General features: G+C 35.7%; 2 protein-coding genes across 2 annotated transcripts in view; one reads left to right on the top strand and one right to left on the bottom strand.

Annotated features, from left to right (window-relative positions):
* Positions 1-17,207, top strand: part of LOC147846195 (uncharacterized) — a 1,020,765-nt gene that overhangs the window by 497,567 nt on the left and 505,991 nt on the right. The window lies entirely within an intron of this gene.
* brinp3b (BMP/retinoic acid inducible neural specific 3b) overlaps positions 1-17,207 on the bottom strand; it is a 69,596-nt gene that overhangs the window by 13,118 nt on the left and 39,271 nt on the right. The window contains exons 5-6 of the mRNA XM_087240391.1: positions 1,451-1,556; positions 932-1,168 (exon numbers count right to left, since the gene is read on the bottom strand). Of these exons, the coding sequence (XP_087096517.1) occupies positions 932-1,168; positions 1,451-1,556 (343 nt within the window). The remainder of the gene's footprint in view (positions 1-931; positions 1,169-1,450; positions 1,557-17,207) is intronic.

Raw genomic sequence — 17,207 nt, 5'->3', positions numbered from 1 at the left:
AAAATCGAGCCATGCTGGCCAAATCTTATGATTTCTCATTACCAACCATATTTTTGAATATTTTTTTTTCTCTTCCCTTTCCAAATCAACTGTACGCCTGTTGTTATTGACATTTTCAAGCGTTGGTTTGACAATGTAATTTCGGGATGAGACTTGATCTGCTAATTGTTGCATGTAGTCTGTGTTTAGCTGCAGCGTAATGTACTTTCAAGTGGACAAGAGCGCACGTTTCTGTCTCGTAATGTGTTCTTTGCTAAATTGTATACTATTATAGTTTACCACATGGCGTTGTAGAATACTTGATTCTGATTGGTCGGTTTCATACAATTCATTTTACATGTAATGGTGTAAAAAAAAGTACAATTACAAATGAAGGACAAGTAACTTTTAGGTTAGATATGTTGAAATTGCATTTTCTTATGAATCTTAATCCAATAGTCTGTTTTATTCAAGTTATTATGCATTATTTATTTATTATTTAATATTATTTAAATATTAAATATAAAAAAACAGCAAGCCTACAGCCTCCTCACCCTTCTGTATTACTCCGCCCACATAGAGTTTGGATCTTCTATTAGAGTGGACAGACGGATAATTCAATTCATCCGTCTGTCCACTCCATCCATCCATCCATCCATCCATCCATCCATCCATCCATCCATCCATCCATCCATCCATCCATCCATCCATCCATCCATCCATCTCTAAACATCTATAATTTCATCCATCCATCCCAGTTGGTTGTGCATTTTTTTCCAATATGTATTATTCTAACTAGTCAATCGTGATTTAAAGTAGGTTGACCAAGAATGTCTCAAACTACCCTAAAACTAGCCAAGCAGTTTAACAATCTAACGGGAACCCCTGCACCTCATGTGTATGTATGAAAATGCTCCACGGGGAAAAAGAGAAAAGTTAGACATTTTGGCACCTGAGTGTTGAAATTCCTGGTTCTCCAGCCTCCAGGCGTCCCTCATGCGCTCCAGGTAACTTTCCTGGGAGTGGATATCCGCCTCGGGGCAGTTACACTGAGGAAACTCTGCAGCGCATTGGCACCAGCAATCATTGTCTTTGCACACAAATTGGCCTTCAGCATTGCAGCCTATGTAGCCTAAGGCGGCCTGAACAAAGCCGCTCCTTAAATAAGCAGGCAGAATAGCTTGAAGTCCTGGAAAGAGAAACACAGGAGGGTGAGAGAGAGACCACACATGCCTCTTCTTTTTCCATGGCTGGAAGTCGGTGGTTCCTGCTTTTTGTCAGATGCTAAATCCTTTAATCTAATTAGCAGGCACAGTCAACTCTCAGCATTCAAGATTTGTGTATAATTAGCAGGCTAATTAGACAACGGCTTTGATCGTGTAATGGCCATGGCTCATCACACAAGCGCAACCTCTGGAAACACTTCAGAGTCATGTCGGGATGAGGGTTTTTTTTTTTTTTTTTTTTTTACCTTGCAACTGAACTTTGTTCTCGTGGCTGTGTACCAGAACAGAGCTGACAGAGTCGAGGTTGTCATAGTTACTGCAGCCCAAAGGGCCGGTCCTGGTCTCGGTTACCTGAAGAGAGAGCGACACAATATAAGCAATTATTAGTTTTGTTTCATCAATTGATTGAAGCGATTGGTAAAGATCCCCTGAAGTGCCTCAAAACAAACAGAGTTATTCAATGTGATGATGTAATACCCTCTGAAGCGGGAAGACAGGGTGGAACGTGTATTGATGCATTCTGTCAGATTCTACAGTCATGGTTAAAACCATTGGCTCACTTAGAGATTATGAGAGAGATGGCTGTGAGAAGAGATGTAATGTTATTCACAAAAACTTGCATTGAAACAAAATCATTAGAAATTTGGCGGCAGGGGGGTCTCAGTAGTCCCTTTCACACAGGGATACCGGTAAATATCGAGAAAATTTCTGGAACGACTTTACCGGTAAGTTCAACACAGGCAAGGATGCTCTGGAATTTTTCCGGAAAGAGCCATTCACACAGCCATTCCAAAATACCAATGAATTTTGACATCATTAACCAGAAATGATCTCGAAACGGTTGTGCTTGTATTTGGAAATAGAAGTGGTCGGGCTTTTGTTTATGGGTTCACTTTTATTTAAAGCTTTAGCATTTATGCAGCTGATATTGTCCCAGAGATATCCAAAGGCAGAAGCACGAACCGCAGCTAAATGTTTACACATTTGACGACATTGCAAACTCTGTGGATGGATAAGTATTGTGAACAACTTCGATGAAAACATATGGAGGAATACGTTCACATGTCGAGATGTACATTTGTTCATGTCCTTCACATGCATGTGCGTCACGCAGTTGAAGCAGAGCCCACAGCGGTTTATCATAAGCATTTTATCTACCGTTTCCCACAGTTGGCATTAAGGAGGAACATCTGACTAACATCTAGTAGCTAAATGTGTCTGAAAAACTATTCAAAGGCTTTTATTTTCATAAACAGTGCGGATGTGAATGTGTCTTAATGTTCTGATTGGCTAGAGTGAACGTACCGGTAATGTTACAACTTCTCTTTCTGGAAAATCGCTGGAACTAATTTACCCGTATTTTCAAACGGGATCTGTTCAGAGATACAGACTTTTCCGGAAAATTCCTGGTAATTAAGAAAGAAAAGCTAATATAAAATGAGGGTTTTCCTCCGGTACCCATTGGTCAAAATTATTGGCACCATTTTGTCTTTGATTTTTAAAGATATATTTCATTTTTGCTGTTTTTGACTTTATTATGATAGTAGAGCACTGTAAAAAATGCTGAATTCCTTCATCTTGTCCCAACACAAACCGATTAAGTTAACTTAATTGTTTTCACAAATTTAATTGGATTGAACATATAACAATTAAGTTTTCCACAAAACAATCCTAAGGATTGATGTTTAATTTTTTTTAAAAATAATTTGTTTGAATAATCAGCAAAATATATATTTTTCAAGTGTCTCAACACTGGCTAAAAATGTACTTAAATGTACTATTGACTGCAGTTTCCAAGTAAAATCCATGCTACAGAGCAGTATGACACCAAAATCTTTCTTTTCTTTTTATATAAATGATATTTACAGAGATAGGGCCCTATCATACACCCTGCGCAATTAGGTGCAAGATGTGCTTGGCACGATTTGTTGCTATTTTCAGACCATGGCAACCATAATTTTCACGTTTTGCACCACATTGTATAAATAACAAATCTGTTTGAGCCACTTTTTAGACTCATGGGTGTTCCAGTCTAAAAAGGAGGTTTGTTAAGGCGCCTTGTTGACGCGTTGCTATTTTGAGAAACTGAAATAGATCACACCATTGACCAACCGAAACTTGGTTTAAAGTCTAGTGCAGAGCGCGTTAGTTCTGCGTCTATGCAGGTCCAAACGCTTACACATTGCTTAATGCACACAGGATGTACAGCAATACACAAAAAAACTTTACATATAAAAAAACATAATAAATGAAAAATTTTGCAAAAATCATTATTTTCTACATAAATATAAAAACCACTTCCTCCATGCCTTAGGGGGGGGGGGGGGGGGGGGCTTTTTTTTTTAGTTTATTTATAACTATCTGCATTTGTATAATGTTATTATTGTTAACTCTATTATTAATTATATGCATATTTACATTTTATTTTTAATAAAATCAAGTTTCAATTTTTCCACCTGTCGGGTTTTGAAGACATATGCATCACCATAAGGTGCATAAAAATAGGACGTGTTTTAATATAACTCAGTTTTTTGACCACATTTCATTATTATTGTTCAGTTATTCTTTGCTGGAAATTAGAACTGAATTTAGAAAAAAGTCTGCCATGTAAATAGCAAATGACTCCTAAAGAGAATGGGAGATGAGACTCTGATTGGTTTATTTGATGTTATGCTCAAAACACACCCATAACTAATTAGGAAAATAAAGACAACCCTGTCAGACCATGCACCAAAACGCAGAGCATATTTTCTCATCCTTAAAATAGCAAATGTGGATTCGGACATACCATTACTGCTTTTGCGTCCTGCTCTTTAGCCTTTGTGCCTAGATCGTTAAAATTGAGCCATAGATTATCAACATATTATCAAGGATTATTTTGTGCAGGTCTTTGCAGAACAGCAAATAAATACTACAAAACAATTTTACAGTGTCTTAACATCTGTCTACCTCTATATGGACAACCTTTCTGGTTTGATCAGTTTTCTCAGTAGCTCACTCTGTATGGTGTTGTAGTTATGAAACAAAGCGGCTGGTTTGAGTGAAGCACAGTTTCACAAAAGAGATTAAAACAATGTAAAATTGAGGTAAAACTATCTGGTCCCAATGAACTTTTCTCTTACGTTTATTTTTGAAAACACTATTGGTTGGGTTCAAGGAAGGGCTTAGGTCAGTGGTTTTTTAGGTGATCTATACGACAAGCCCCGCCTTCTTGCGGGCATGTACAAAAAGATTGTGCATTTGAAATGTACAATAAAACATATTTAAGATTCGAAGAAGAACAATGTAAACAACACCCTCTAGTGGATTTGTCATCTGAAACATGCAGCAAAGCATATCAGGAGCAATGCTTTTTACGCTTTGCAAAATATATAAATAAATAAATAAATGAATGAATGAATGAATGAATGAATGAATGAATGAATGAATAAATGAATAAATATTAAAGGATAAATAAACAAGAAGGGGATAAACAAACTATCTATAAATACTAATATTGGTGACTATATAATACACAATAGTCATAATCTCTGGAAAAGCAAACAGAAAAATAGATATTTTTCAGACATATTGCCTTAAATACTTTCAGCTGCACAATCATATAATGTCATGGAAAAAAAGAACATTAGAACACTGTCCTTATGACAGACTTTTCCTTATGAACTTTCGAGCCCACCGCTAAGAGGAGGAAAAAATTGTATAAATAATAACAATAATTGACACACAAAACCATTTCTCTCATGTATGCAATCAGGAGATCTATAAAAGGAGAACATATATTTTGAAAGTTCTGTATGTTTCTCCTAAACACAGCGGCAAGCCTCTCAAAACCGCAAAAAAATCATTGTGTCACTGGATCTGACCTTTGCATACAGTTTCTCAATAGAGAAGAGAATGTATTAAAAGCCTCTGCAGTAACCAAACATTAATCAGCAGAGAGAATCAAAATGCTTGAATAACATTTACTGAGGAGGTGGAAGAGAAAGTAATGAGAATAATAATAATTTTTTAAAAATTGCCTAAAATATATTCCTTCAAATTTTGAACAATCAAGGTTACATTATTCCTGAAAAATTCAACTGTTGTTCTGTTTCTCCGACAGTGACTTAAACAATGGCCAAACAAATGCAAACATGATTCAAATTGCATGTGCGAGCTGCGAATTCAAATGACGTCTTAGCTTATTTAAAGGGCTAGTTCACTCAAAAATGTCATGACATTCCAATGCTCTTGTTCAAATTAATATATTTTAATTGAAATTCAAGAGCTCCAGCATAAACAGAGATGGTCTCGAGACGTTCAAAGTCCAAAAAAGACCATACAGTCACAAGGGATATTTTATGGTTTCTTTTCTGGAAAGTTTCTGGGCCGTTGCTGTCTTTGAAGGATAAGAGAGCTCTCAGATTTCATCTAAAATATCTTCATTGGTGTTCTGAATATGAAAGAAGGTCTCGGATTGGAGCAACATGACGTTGAGAAACAGAGCCGGCCCTTCCTATAAGCGAACTTAGCGACTGCTTAGGGCTCTGCCTCCACTAGAGGGCCCCAACAAACTACTAGTGGTCCGAGCCTTTTGCTTGCTAAAATTTTTTTTTTTTTGCATTGTACAAATTATCTTTATTAAAAGTGCTTTACCACACACACACACACATATATATATATATATATATATATATATATATATATATATATATATATATATATATATATATATATATATATATTTATACAGTTGAAGTCAGAATTATTAGCCCCCCTGAATTATTATAGCCTCTGCCTATTTTTTTCCACAATTTCTGTTTAATGGAGGGAAGATTGCTTTAGCACATTTCTAATCATAATAGTTTTAAAAACTTATTTTTAATAACTGATTTATTTTATCTTTGTCATGATGACAGTAAATAATATTTTACTTGATATTTTTCAGGACACTTTTATACAGCTTAATGTGACATTTAAAGGCTTAACTAGGTTAATAAGGTGAACTAGGCAGGTTAGGGTAATTAGGCAAGTTACTGTATAACGATGGTTTGTTCTGTAGACTATTGAAAAAAAATAGCTTAAAGGGGCTAATAATTTTGTCCCAAAAATAGTTTTTAAAAAATTAAAAACTGCTTTTATTCTAGCCGAAATAAAAAAATAAGTCTTTCTCTAGAAGAAAAAATTACAAAAGGGGGCAAATATGTGTATATATATATATATATATGTGTGTGTGTGTGTGTGTGTGTGTGTGTGTGTGTGTGTGTGTGTACAGGTCATACAGCTTAATTAGAAGCTTGCAGCATCTAATTTCTCAGATGTATTCTGTGTTCTCACAGTCTGAGTTTGTTCTTCCAAGGTAACCGAACACGAATCCGTGCACAGACACAGCCATGGCTTTTGCGTCATTTCCTGCCCTGCCCCAATACCTGATTTTTTGCTTTGGAAATTTGACCACTTATTAAAACTAATCTATTCTTCATCTGCAGAAATAGAGGAGGGGAAATTGACGAGGAGAAGAGACAAGATAATTTTTAGCATTTAAGTGTTAATACTTATGATGTTAAAGACAATCTAGTGGCACATTAATTGAACATAAGCAATTACAAATTAATATACTTTGTCTGAGATATTTAATCTTTGCCTGGTTTTACAGATGAAGGTTAAACTTAGTCTAAAATGCATTTGCATGTGTCTTTTACTGGCATATTTTGTACACTGTTAATATTTTCCCTCATATGGTGTTTTTGAGCATTATCTAAATCATCAGCATTTTAAAAGTTAAGCGACAATAAAAAAATCAACAAAATCAGCACTTTCACAACAGCAACAACTATGCGGATCTACTTCTGTTTGTGTAATGATGCAAGAGTTGCTTACATCTGCTCCCAATTCATCATGAAACTAATTAGGTTAACATCACTGTATTTAATTAACATTTTTATTATCTTTGTGCAGCATAGCGAAGACTTTTCATTTCTTATAGCCGTGGCGCAACGCTGTGGATTTTATCCAGGAATAAAAATTATTTAGAAGCTCAGATAGTTCATCATTTATGGAAAGCAGCTATAAAATGTATTCAAATGGCATGAAGTCAAGGGCAAGAATCAGTAGAGTGTGTGAGAGAGAGAAGAGAGAAATCACAACTTCATTACAGCCACAGCAGGCTCTTACACTTCTGTTAATGCTGCTGCGGGGGAGATTCATTAAATCCTCAAAATTCTCTCTCAGGTCCGAGCTCATTGTCCCCGGAAAGGCCAAAAACACAATAGGCCTGTTGTTGCACTCTGCATCTGATTGTAGATCAAAGAATAAATGGGAAATATTGCATGCCGAACATGGTAAATTACAGGAACATAATGTTTGTTGTTAACCATGAATATGGAGGAGGGTCATGTTAGGAAGGATTTTACTCGAATAATAATATCATTTGCTACTATAAAGCTAATGTTTGGCTTTAGACAATAATCGCAATAGATTTACTTTTATTTTAGACCACTCTCTATACAGGCAATATATGTTTATTGGACATTATTAGCAGGTGTTCCTAAATTGTTTATTAAAGATAAATGTGTATCAATCAATGTATGTTTTATTTACAAATTGTTTATCTTTCTTGATGATTAAATAAATCACTTCTTAAAGAGCCCATATTATGGGTTTTTGAAAATTCCCCTTCATGTAGTGTGTAACACAGCTCTAAGTGAAGTGAAGTATCCAGCTAAGGCTTAAATCTGTAAGAATACAGTGTTTAAAATGGTTGATTCATCTATAAAAGAGTCGACTCATAGTGCTTCAAACGAGTCGCCTTGATACCGAATCATTAGGTGTTTCACCATGACGTACGAATGAAACCAAGTTATTCACGTGCACGCGCAAACCCGGGAGATTTCAAACCTGAGGCCCCGCCCTCTGACGCAGAAACCCAGTCACACACACACACACACACACACACACACACACACACACACACACACACACACACACACACACACACCCACAAACACAGGCACACAAGCATGCCGGTCGATTGAAGTCACACTGCAGATGGATATTAAGGAGTACCCAAAGTTGAAACATCAGCATTATGACCAAGCAGTTGGAAACTACTGGAAACTTCTGGAAGCTACATGCTACACAGAATACTTCATCTGCGTTTGTTAAAGGAAGGATCAGTAAAGAGTAACTTACTGATGGACGTCAGGATGGGTTTCTTCCTCCATTTCTCAAGTGTAAGTACGTGCGATTAAAGTTGTTGCCTCGTTGACTCTAGCTTGCAAATGTATTTAGTTGTGATTTGTTACTTGCAACCGCGTGTACTGTATCAGGTTAACTGGCTATATTCTCTTATCGCGTGCAAAGTCATGTTAAAAACGCGACGCGTGCTGCTTTGTTTATGGAGCTCCGTGGTAGAGGTCTGCAATAAATTTCCGAATAAATCGCGGGAGCGGTCGGTAACGGGTTTAATTTGGGACGGGAGCGGGCTGTCTAGCAATATCACGGATATTGCTATGCGAATGAGAAAGATGTGTCTGCTTGGTGCTTGTGTGTATGTGTGTTAGTGCGCACGCGCGCGTATGAGAGAGAGAGAGAGAGAGAGAGAGAGAGAGAGAGAGAGAGAGAGAGCTTTGTGTGCTTGGTGCTGTGTGTGTGTTTATACAGACAGCTTGGCTGTCTGGACTGTATAGCTGGGTGATTTTTGGTTGTGTTCTCCCCCCCCTCTAGCGGGATCGGGCGCGGCGGGCAGAAAACGGGGCGGGTTCTCAGGCTAAAACCTGGCGGGTGCGGGCGAAAGCGGGAGCGTTGTCTTCCGGAGGTGTGTGTGTGTTTTTGTGTGTGTGTGGCAGCTAAAATCCACGCCTACACTATCGAGCGTGTATGAACTGTGATTACTTTTTATATTGCTGATTAGCTATTGGGCATTTCATTCTCTGACTGAAGGCAGTCGACCAATCGCGACAGACTGTCATCGGTCCAATCAGCGCAGAGTAGCTTCGCGCTAAGGAGGGGTTTGGGAACAAATGAATCACTGGACGATTCATACAGGAGTCGCTGGGATAATTAGGTAAAAATAAATGCAGATTATAAGACCATGAAAGTGTTTTTTGACCTTGCATGCATATTAGACTGTTGTTGGAGACCCTTACAACCAAGATATGACCCTATTTCATGTATAATATGGGCTCTTTAAGGTTTTAATCGGAGATGGCAAAAGTACAAAAATCCTTTACTTAAGCAGAAGTATAGATACTCATGTTTAAAATCACTTTGGTAAAAGTTGAAGTACTGACTACACTTTGGTACTCAAGTAAAAGTAACGAGGTACGGCTTCAAAAATGCACTTAAGTAAAAGGTACCCAATACTACTTTACGTTTGAAGCCTGATTTATACTTCTGCGTCAGGTGACCAGCGTAAACCACGGCGCTTGCAACGCGCGTAGCTGTCTGCATTAACACTTCTGAAACGCTAGTTGGCAGTGAGGTGTATATGTTTTTCTGTGTCGAGTTTCTTCGCTGCTTTTTTGCTTTTCCTGAACACTTCTGGGATGTACAAGTGGCTCAAACTCGCTCATTTTGAGGCAGGAACCGGCGGACGTGCAACAACTTTAACTATGAGGTAAACACAAAATAAAACTTTCCATCTGGAGCTCCTTCACGGGACTCCACACTTGTAAACAATCGCTCACGCCATTCGCTCGGGTCTTGGTCCCGCCCAGACTCGTCAGCGCTACCAAGCCGACCAATCACAGAGCTTACGCTACGCGTCGTTCCGACGTGTAGTTACATTTTTTGAGAGGTGCACGTCAGTGATGGCGATGGCCACGGCGAAGGGCTATGCATCAGCGCCGTAGCATACGCCGGCGTTTGACGCAGAAGTATAAATCAGCCTTTAGTTTTACTAGGTAGGTAAATATTCTGTTTCCCCATCATCATCCTGACTCAACGTTCATTGTGTAGTTTTGCGGCTGTTGGATTAAAAACAAAAGCTGCCATTCATTTTCATACACTCTAAAGCATTCTGTATATCTTTACACACAATGTCTTACATGTTACATTGAATTCTGTCCAAAATATATTGAATTTTATATTTGAATATCTTTTATTGAATATATATATATATATATATATATATATATATATATATATATATATATATATATATATATATATATGTATTTGACTGAAAACTATTATTATTTTTTTGGCTTTAGAAGCTCTCATACATAACCTGTTATTTCAGTGTGTTTTTTTCAGGGTGTTGTGTATATTTTATTTAATGGATAAACATTATCTCTGTTAATACATTTGTTCTATGCTAAAAGCTACAGCCTACAAAACATGCGCATGATCTTTTTTCACCAGACAAATTCAGGATCTTTTGCAGTATATTGTTATTGTCACAATCTCCAGCGATCATAACTCCATAGATTGCTGGATTTCACTCAAAATAACTTATGGACTACAATTCCGCCATTTCTGGACTACATTTTCATACATGCACTTCACCCTGACACACATGCTTCCTCATCTAAACTGATTATATTCACACCACCTGAGGATTGTCAGAGACTGATTGCACACACTATTTAAACCACACACTCACCCATTCACTTTGCCGAGTTTTGTTCACTGTAAGTAGCACTACAACGCATTTTCTTTGTCTTGTTATCCTGTGTACCGACCTTAGCCTCGTTAGCATCCTTGTCTTTGTCTGCCGCCTGCCTTTTGACCTTTCGCCTGTTACTGATTACGATTCTGGACTGCCTTCACATACCCGTTTGCACATGTATTGACCATTGCTTGCCTGACGACGAATAAACCTGCATTGTGGATCTTACCTCAGTTGTATGTGTCACTCCCCGTGGTTAGTTATTCATGACTTGCCCAGTATAGTTACTTTTGTTGTTGTAAAACATTTGTTAAAGATTTTATTGAAGATTAATATGTAAAATCACATAGTCATTAAAAAAATCTATTAAAAATGATAAACAGCATAAATTCTTTATTAGGAGATATGAACTTATCGGAAATAAAGAAATCTAATCTTATAGCATAAAGTTTTTATTAAATATTTGATTGTTTTCGTATTAAATGTACAAATCTTTACAAAAAAACATGACTTTTTTGCGGTATAACATTGATAGACCAGAAAAATCCCATGCAGTTTGATCAGAAGTGGACCTTTTTTTTTTTTTTTCTACGTTAGTAAGCAGTTTATTTATTTATTTATTTTTTTTTTTATTAGAATATGCAAAAATCATACAAATACAAGAAAACATCAACAGATAACAAATACAAAGCAACAAAACAAACAAAACAAAAACATCAACAATATAGTCAGGAACTGGTATGTGCGTGAGTGTGTGCGTGTGAGTGTGTTTATGCATGTGAAGGTAACTTGGTGGACAGGTCAGAGTACATACATTAGGAACAATAACAGTCAATAAATGAAGCAAGTGTCACAGATATAGATAAAACATATAGAAAGAAACCAGTCAGAGGTAGGGAGTAACAACAATGCTTATTAATGTATGATAGTAAATATGAGAGTAAAAAGAGAGAAAGGACAACAGTAATAACTGACAACAATAATAATAAATCACAAGTGCTACACCAACTACTACTACAGAAAGTTACTTATATTACAACTACTACTGCTTCTACTACAGCCACAACCACGACTACTACTACTAAAGTGTCTACTAATACTGATACTACTACAACTTCCACTACTATAGCGTTTGCTACAACTAATACAACAATGTCTACTGCGACTACTACTACTACTACTACTACTACTACTACTACTACCACTACTACTACAATCACTTCTACTACATCTACATCAACAACATCTACTACTGATATTACTACACCAACAACGACTACTACTACTACTGTAACAACCACACCATTACTACTTCTGCTACTACTATACCAATGACATCTACTACTACATGAACTACAACTTCTATAATCTCCGTAACAATTACTCAATAACAAACGATACTATTACAATGACTACTACTTCAACTACTACTGTTACAACTACAACAACTGCAACCTTACTAATGATAATGGTATAAATACTTTGCACCAGAAGTGGACTCTTAAACTTAAGCATTTGTATGTCATATTTGGTAACACTTTATAACAACTACACACTATAAACCATTTATTAAGCATTAGCAAATAGTAAATTCATTATCTGTTAAGTATTAATTCCAAATTAATAAATGTTATTAAGCAGTTTATAACTGCAGCTACAAATGCTGTATTCTTGACTTACAACCACATTTATAATGTGCTTAATAATTGTACTTTCAAACTTTGTAAATGATTCGTTTTTCAATACTTAAGTATTGCATTATTTACAAACCAGTTATTTAAGCAGTTGGTTTTTTTTTTAAAGATCATTCATAATGAGTTAGTAAATGACTAATAAACTATTAAAATTATCATTTATAATTCTTATTATACAGGCATATATTAATAGTTCATTTGTATGTTAATAAAGGCTTTATTAACTCAACTTCATCCAGTTTTGTGACCTAATCTATAGTGAGGACTGTTTATGCTTTATAAATCCCTTATAAATAAGAAGGCATACCAAAATAAGAGGTATCATGCAAAATGCATGTCATTTTTTTGTTGTTTGTTTCTGACCTAGATAGTATATTTCACATAAAAGACATTCACGTTTAGTCCAAAAAAGAAGATACCGTGATATTGTGTTTTTATTTATACATTGTTCCAAATGTTTTTCACATGTTCTAATAATGTATTATTATAATTTTATAATAATGATAGTAATAATAATAATATAATAATAATAATAATAATAATAATAATAATAATAAAACATTATTGGAACATGCAAAACACATTTAGAACATTTTAATAAATAAATGTAATAATAATATTAATAATAATAATAAAGATAATGATAATAATAACAATAATAATAATAATAATAATAATTATTATTATTATTATTATTATTATTATTATTATTATTATTATTAGTAGTAGTAGTAGTAGTATTATTATTAATAAAATTAATAAAATGTTCCAAATGTTTTTCGCATGTTCCAATAATGTATAACAATTTTATAATATTAATAATAATAATAATAATTATTATTATTATTATTATTATTATTAGTAGTAGTAGTAGTAGTAGTAGTAGTAGTAGTATTGTTATTATTATTATTATTTATTATTATTATTATTATTATTTATTAACATGTTTCAAATGTGTTTCGCATGTTTCAATAATGTATAACAATTGTATGATAAAAAATATATATATTAATAATAAAAATAATAATAATTATTATTATTATTGTTTGTTTACTTGTTTCAAATGTTTCACATGTTCCAATAATGTATACCAATTGTATGATAATAATAATAATTATTATTATTTTTTTTTATTAATAATAATAATAATAATAATTATTACTAACATGTTTCAAATGGGTTTTGCATGTTCCAATAATGTATTATTATTTTTATTATTATCATTATTATTATAATCATTATTATTATTTATTATTATTGGTAGTAGTAGTAGTAGTAGTATTAGTTTTAGTCTTTCTTGTAGTCTTTTTTAAAGGACAATTCTATGTGACCTGTTTCTTTCAAAGTACTGATTGACACTAGATGACAACATCTGGCCAGAAACGAGGAACAACAAGCTAAAACAAATCTTCCCTGCTGAACACAGAGACACTTCAGCACTGCAAACAGATTTCCGTGATCTAAATGATGGTGTCCTGTGGTCAGATTTAATTTAGGTGCCAGAAAGAAGCGTCGCAAGTTCACGTGAAGGTTAATGTTCTTTGGCCTTCTTCTCTTTACCACTTTACTGAAGAGTAAAACGCTGTGAATAATGTGACCGCGCTTAACGTGCCTCTCCAAACACTCGGAATTTACCACCTTGATTAATACAAAAGCACAGCGAGTATTTCACCCCTACATTTATCGCCAGCGTTAAAATGAAAAACTTTTTCTAACAGCAAGAAATCACCTGATAAGTGAATCAATGCTCTTGATGGCATTAAAGCACTATTACAGCACACAGACAATCGTTACTCATTAACACCATTAATTAGTGTAGAGACAGGTTTTTTTTTTCTTACTTGGAGTTTTTGTCTTATTTCTAGTCCAAATATCTAAACGTTCTTAAATCAAGAAGCATTTTCTAGCAAGCAAAACTTATAGGGCCCTATCATACACCCAGCGCAATGTGGCGCAAGGCACGACGCAATAGTTATTTGCTGGTTTCAGATTGGTGCAAGAGGCGTTTTGAGGTGTTATGCCACACTGTTTAAATAGCAAATGCATATGCGCTCATAGGCTGGTATAAAAAGGAAGGCGTTCTGAGGCGCATTGCTGGCACGTTGCTATTTTGAGAAACTATAATAGATTTTTCAATAGACCAAAACAAACCCGGTCTAAACTCCAGCGCAGAGTTGTGCCTCGCTTACACACTGCTTAATACACACAAGATGCAGAGCAATATGCAAATATCTTTACAAATGAAAAAGAATTAAAATATTAAAGATATATATAGGATAAAATAAGGATATATAAAATTAAATAAATAAATATAATAAAGGATTAAAATATTACAAAACATATTATTTTCTAGCCTTCATAAATATGAAAAAAATACTTTCATGCCTTCATCATCTCGGGGGCTTTTTCAGTTTATTCATGACTACTTGCTTTTGTATAATGTTATTATTAGTATAAGTATTATTTACTATATGCATATGTATAATTGTTTTGTTAAAAACAAGCTTAGATTTGTCCACCTGTCAGGTTTTGGACCATATGGGCCAAAGCATGTGCATTTGCATATAGCTCACACACACACACACTTCGTTATTATTGTTCATTTATTCACTTGCTGTAAATTAGAACTGAATATAGAAATAGTTATGAAACAAATGTTTGTGCTTAACAAACGAAATTAATGATGTAGGCTAATGGATGTCTGTGCGTACAACACGTTTCCTTATCCACGAAGAAGTTAAAGTGAAAGTAAAGAATGAGGCGGCTCATCTCTCATTCTCGCGCTACAGATGCTCTGTTTAACTGTTTTCTTGTTAATAAAGTGTTTAGTTTTTCCACTTACAAAGTCTGTCATGTAAATAGCAAATACGCTTTTGCGCGACACAACTGACTCTCACGGTGTATTCACACTTGGTTCATTTGCCTGGACCATACCCAAGTTCGATTGTCTCCCCCTGCCACTTCCTCGGTTGGTTTGTGTTCATACTGTCTTATTTCCTTCTGAACCCAGTACGCTTGCGTCATCGAGCTGCTGTTTTTTTTACGGCCGTTGCTAGGTGACGGTCACGAAAGCAAGCGCTGAAATGGAAAGGCGTCCGCACATCGCGGTCATTTCTGCTTTAACTGAAGCTTTTGGTTTTGGACATACAGAAAGCGACTCGCCTCCATCTGCCGCAAAAAATATTATAAACATTCAGAACATCACACAGTGTATGCAGAAGCTGTTTTTGGAGGAGACAAGCAAACATCACTGTGTATCACTGTGTTTGCCCTGGCTCAGTCCTGCGCGTGTTACCAAGGTACGAAACGTGACAAAGACACACACACACACGAACAAACGTTATAAAAACGATAGTTAGTTGTACAGTTGGCGGTTCACTTCTGTTATTTAGTATGATTGCATTCACATCAGAAGTGAACCGTACCAGAGTTCAGAAGACACGTTCACACTAGCTAAACGTACAGTACTATGATGTCAAACGAACCTGGGTGCGGACCAAAAGTGCTAATGTGAAAGCACCCTTAAAGGGAATGGGAGATGAGACTCTGATTGGTTTATTTTCAAAAGCACACCTATAACTCATTAAGAGAATAAGCTTAACACAGTTAGACCATGCATCACGGTGCAAAGCGGATTTTTTCGTCCTTAAAATAGCAAAAGTGGATTCGGACATGCCCTTAATGCTTTTGCGCCCTGCGCTTTGGACTTTGCACCAAGATCAGTAAAATAGAGCCCAATGTCTGTAATCACAGTGGTGAAGTATTATTACCTTCAGAACTGTCTTGAGCGTCCGAGTTTCCCAAAGAAGTCGCTCCCTTCTTTTTTTTTGTTGTTGACAAATATATATCTTCATTGTTAAGCCCTGGTCAGGTCACACGATATTTATTGTCAGTTACAAAAGTCACTATGTCAGATTATGTGATTTTGTCTTGATAAAATCCTGACATAACCCAATGTTAACACCTAATAATGTTAGGTGCCCAATGGGAAAGTTCCAGAGTGCTCTAAATTCAGTTTTTCTTCTTGGTATTTGGCACCAGTTCATCTGGAAGTGACGATTTTGTTCTCTACGACACAAATGATGGAAGCAGTGCTTTATTTGCAAATCTTTCAGTTTTGCGGATACCTTCAATCCGCATCTTTGGATGTAAACATATCTAATGAGGTCAGTCACTGAGGCCATCTGCGACTGTACCGAAGACCAAGCTAACTAATGAGCCTGACAGATTTATAATCAACGCGTCATAATCAACCCCTAATTTATGCTCTCACGAATGACGTCCTCCCTCACCTGCTCATCTATAAGACTAACACTGAAGAATCGTCCAACTAGCTCCATTTAACACCTCGGCTAACCTTATAATACATCTTCCATACATCTGTGTTGCTCTCTTCATGCTAGACGCAACTAATGAGTTAAATTAGTCAATGCAGGAAAGAGTCTAAATGGAAGAGCCAGGCTGATCCATCACGGTGATGCATGTTGTGAATAACACCGACAGGCGCTTTGTCCTCATTAATAGCAACTTAGCCTGGGATCCTCTTAGCAAACAGGATCAGACCCCAAAAAGAGTTTGCCCGCTCGCGATTGCGAATGACTGATTGTAGCAGGACAGAATTGGAAATGGCTTTCGGATGCTTGGGATTAAGTCGCTGCTTTACTGATGACTGTTTGAGAGTTTTCTTCTTGTCAAAGGAAAACCTTGGGTTATCTGTAT

Source organism: Danio rerio, chromosome 2 (genome assembly GCF_052040795.2).
Source record: "Danio rerio strain M-AB ecotype USA chromosome 2, GRCz13ab, whole genome shotgun sequence".
Taxonomy (NCBI): Eukaryota; Metazoa; Chordata; class Actinopteri; order Cypriniformes; family Danionidae; genus Danio; species Danio rerio.
Note: the sequence above shows the minus strand (reverse complement) of the source record. Positions and strands in the feature narration are given on the sequence as shown.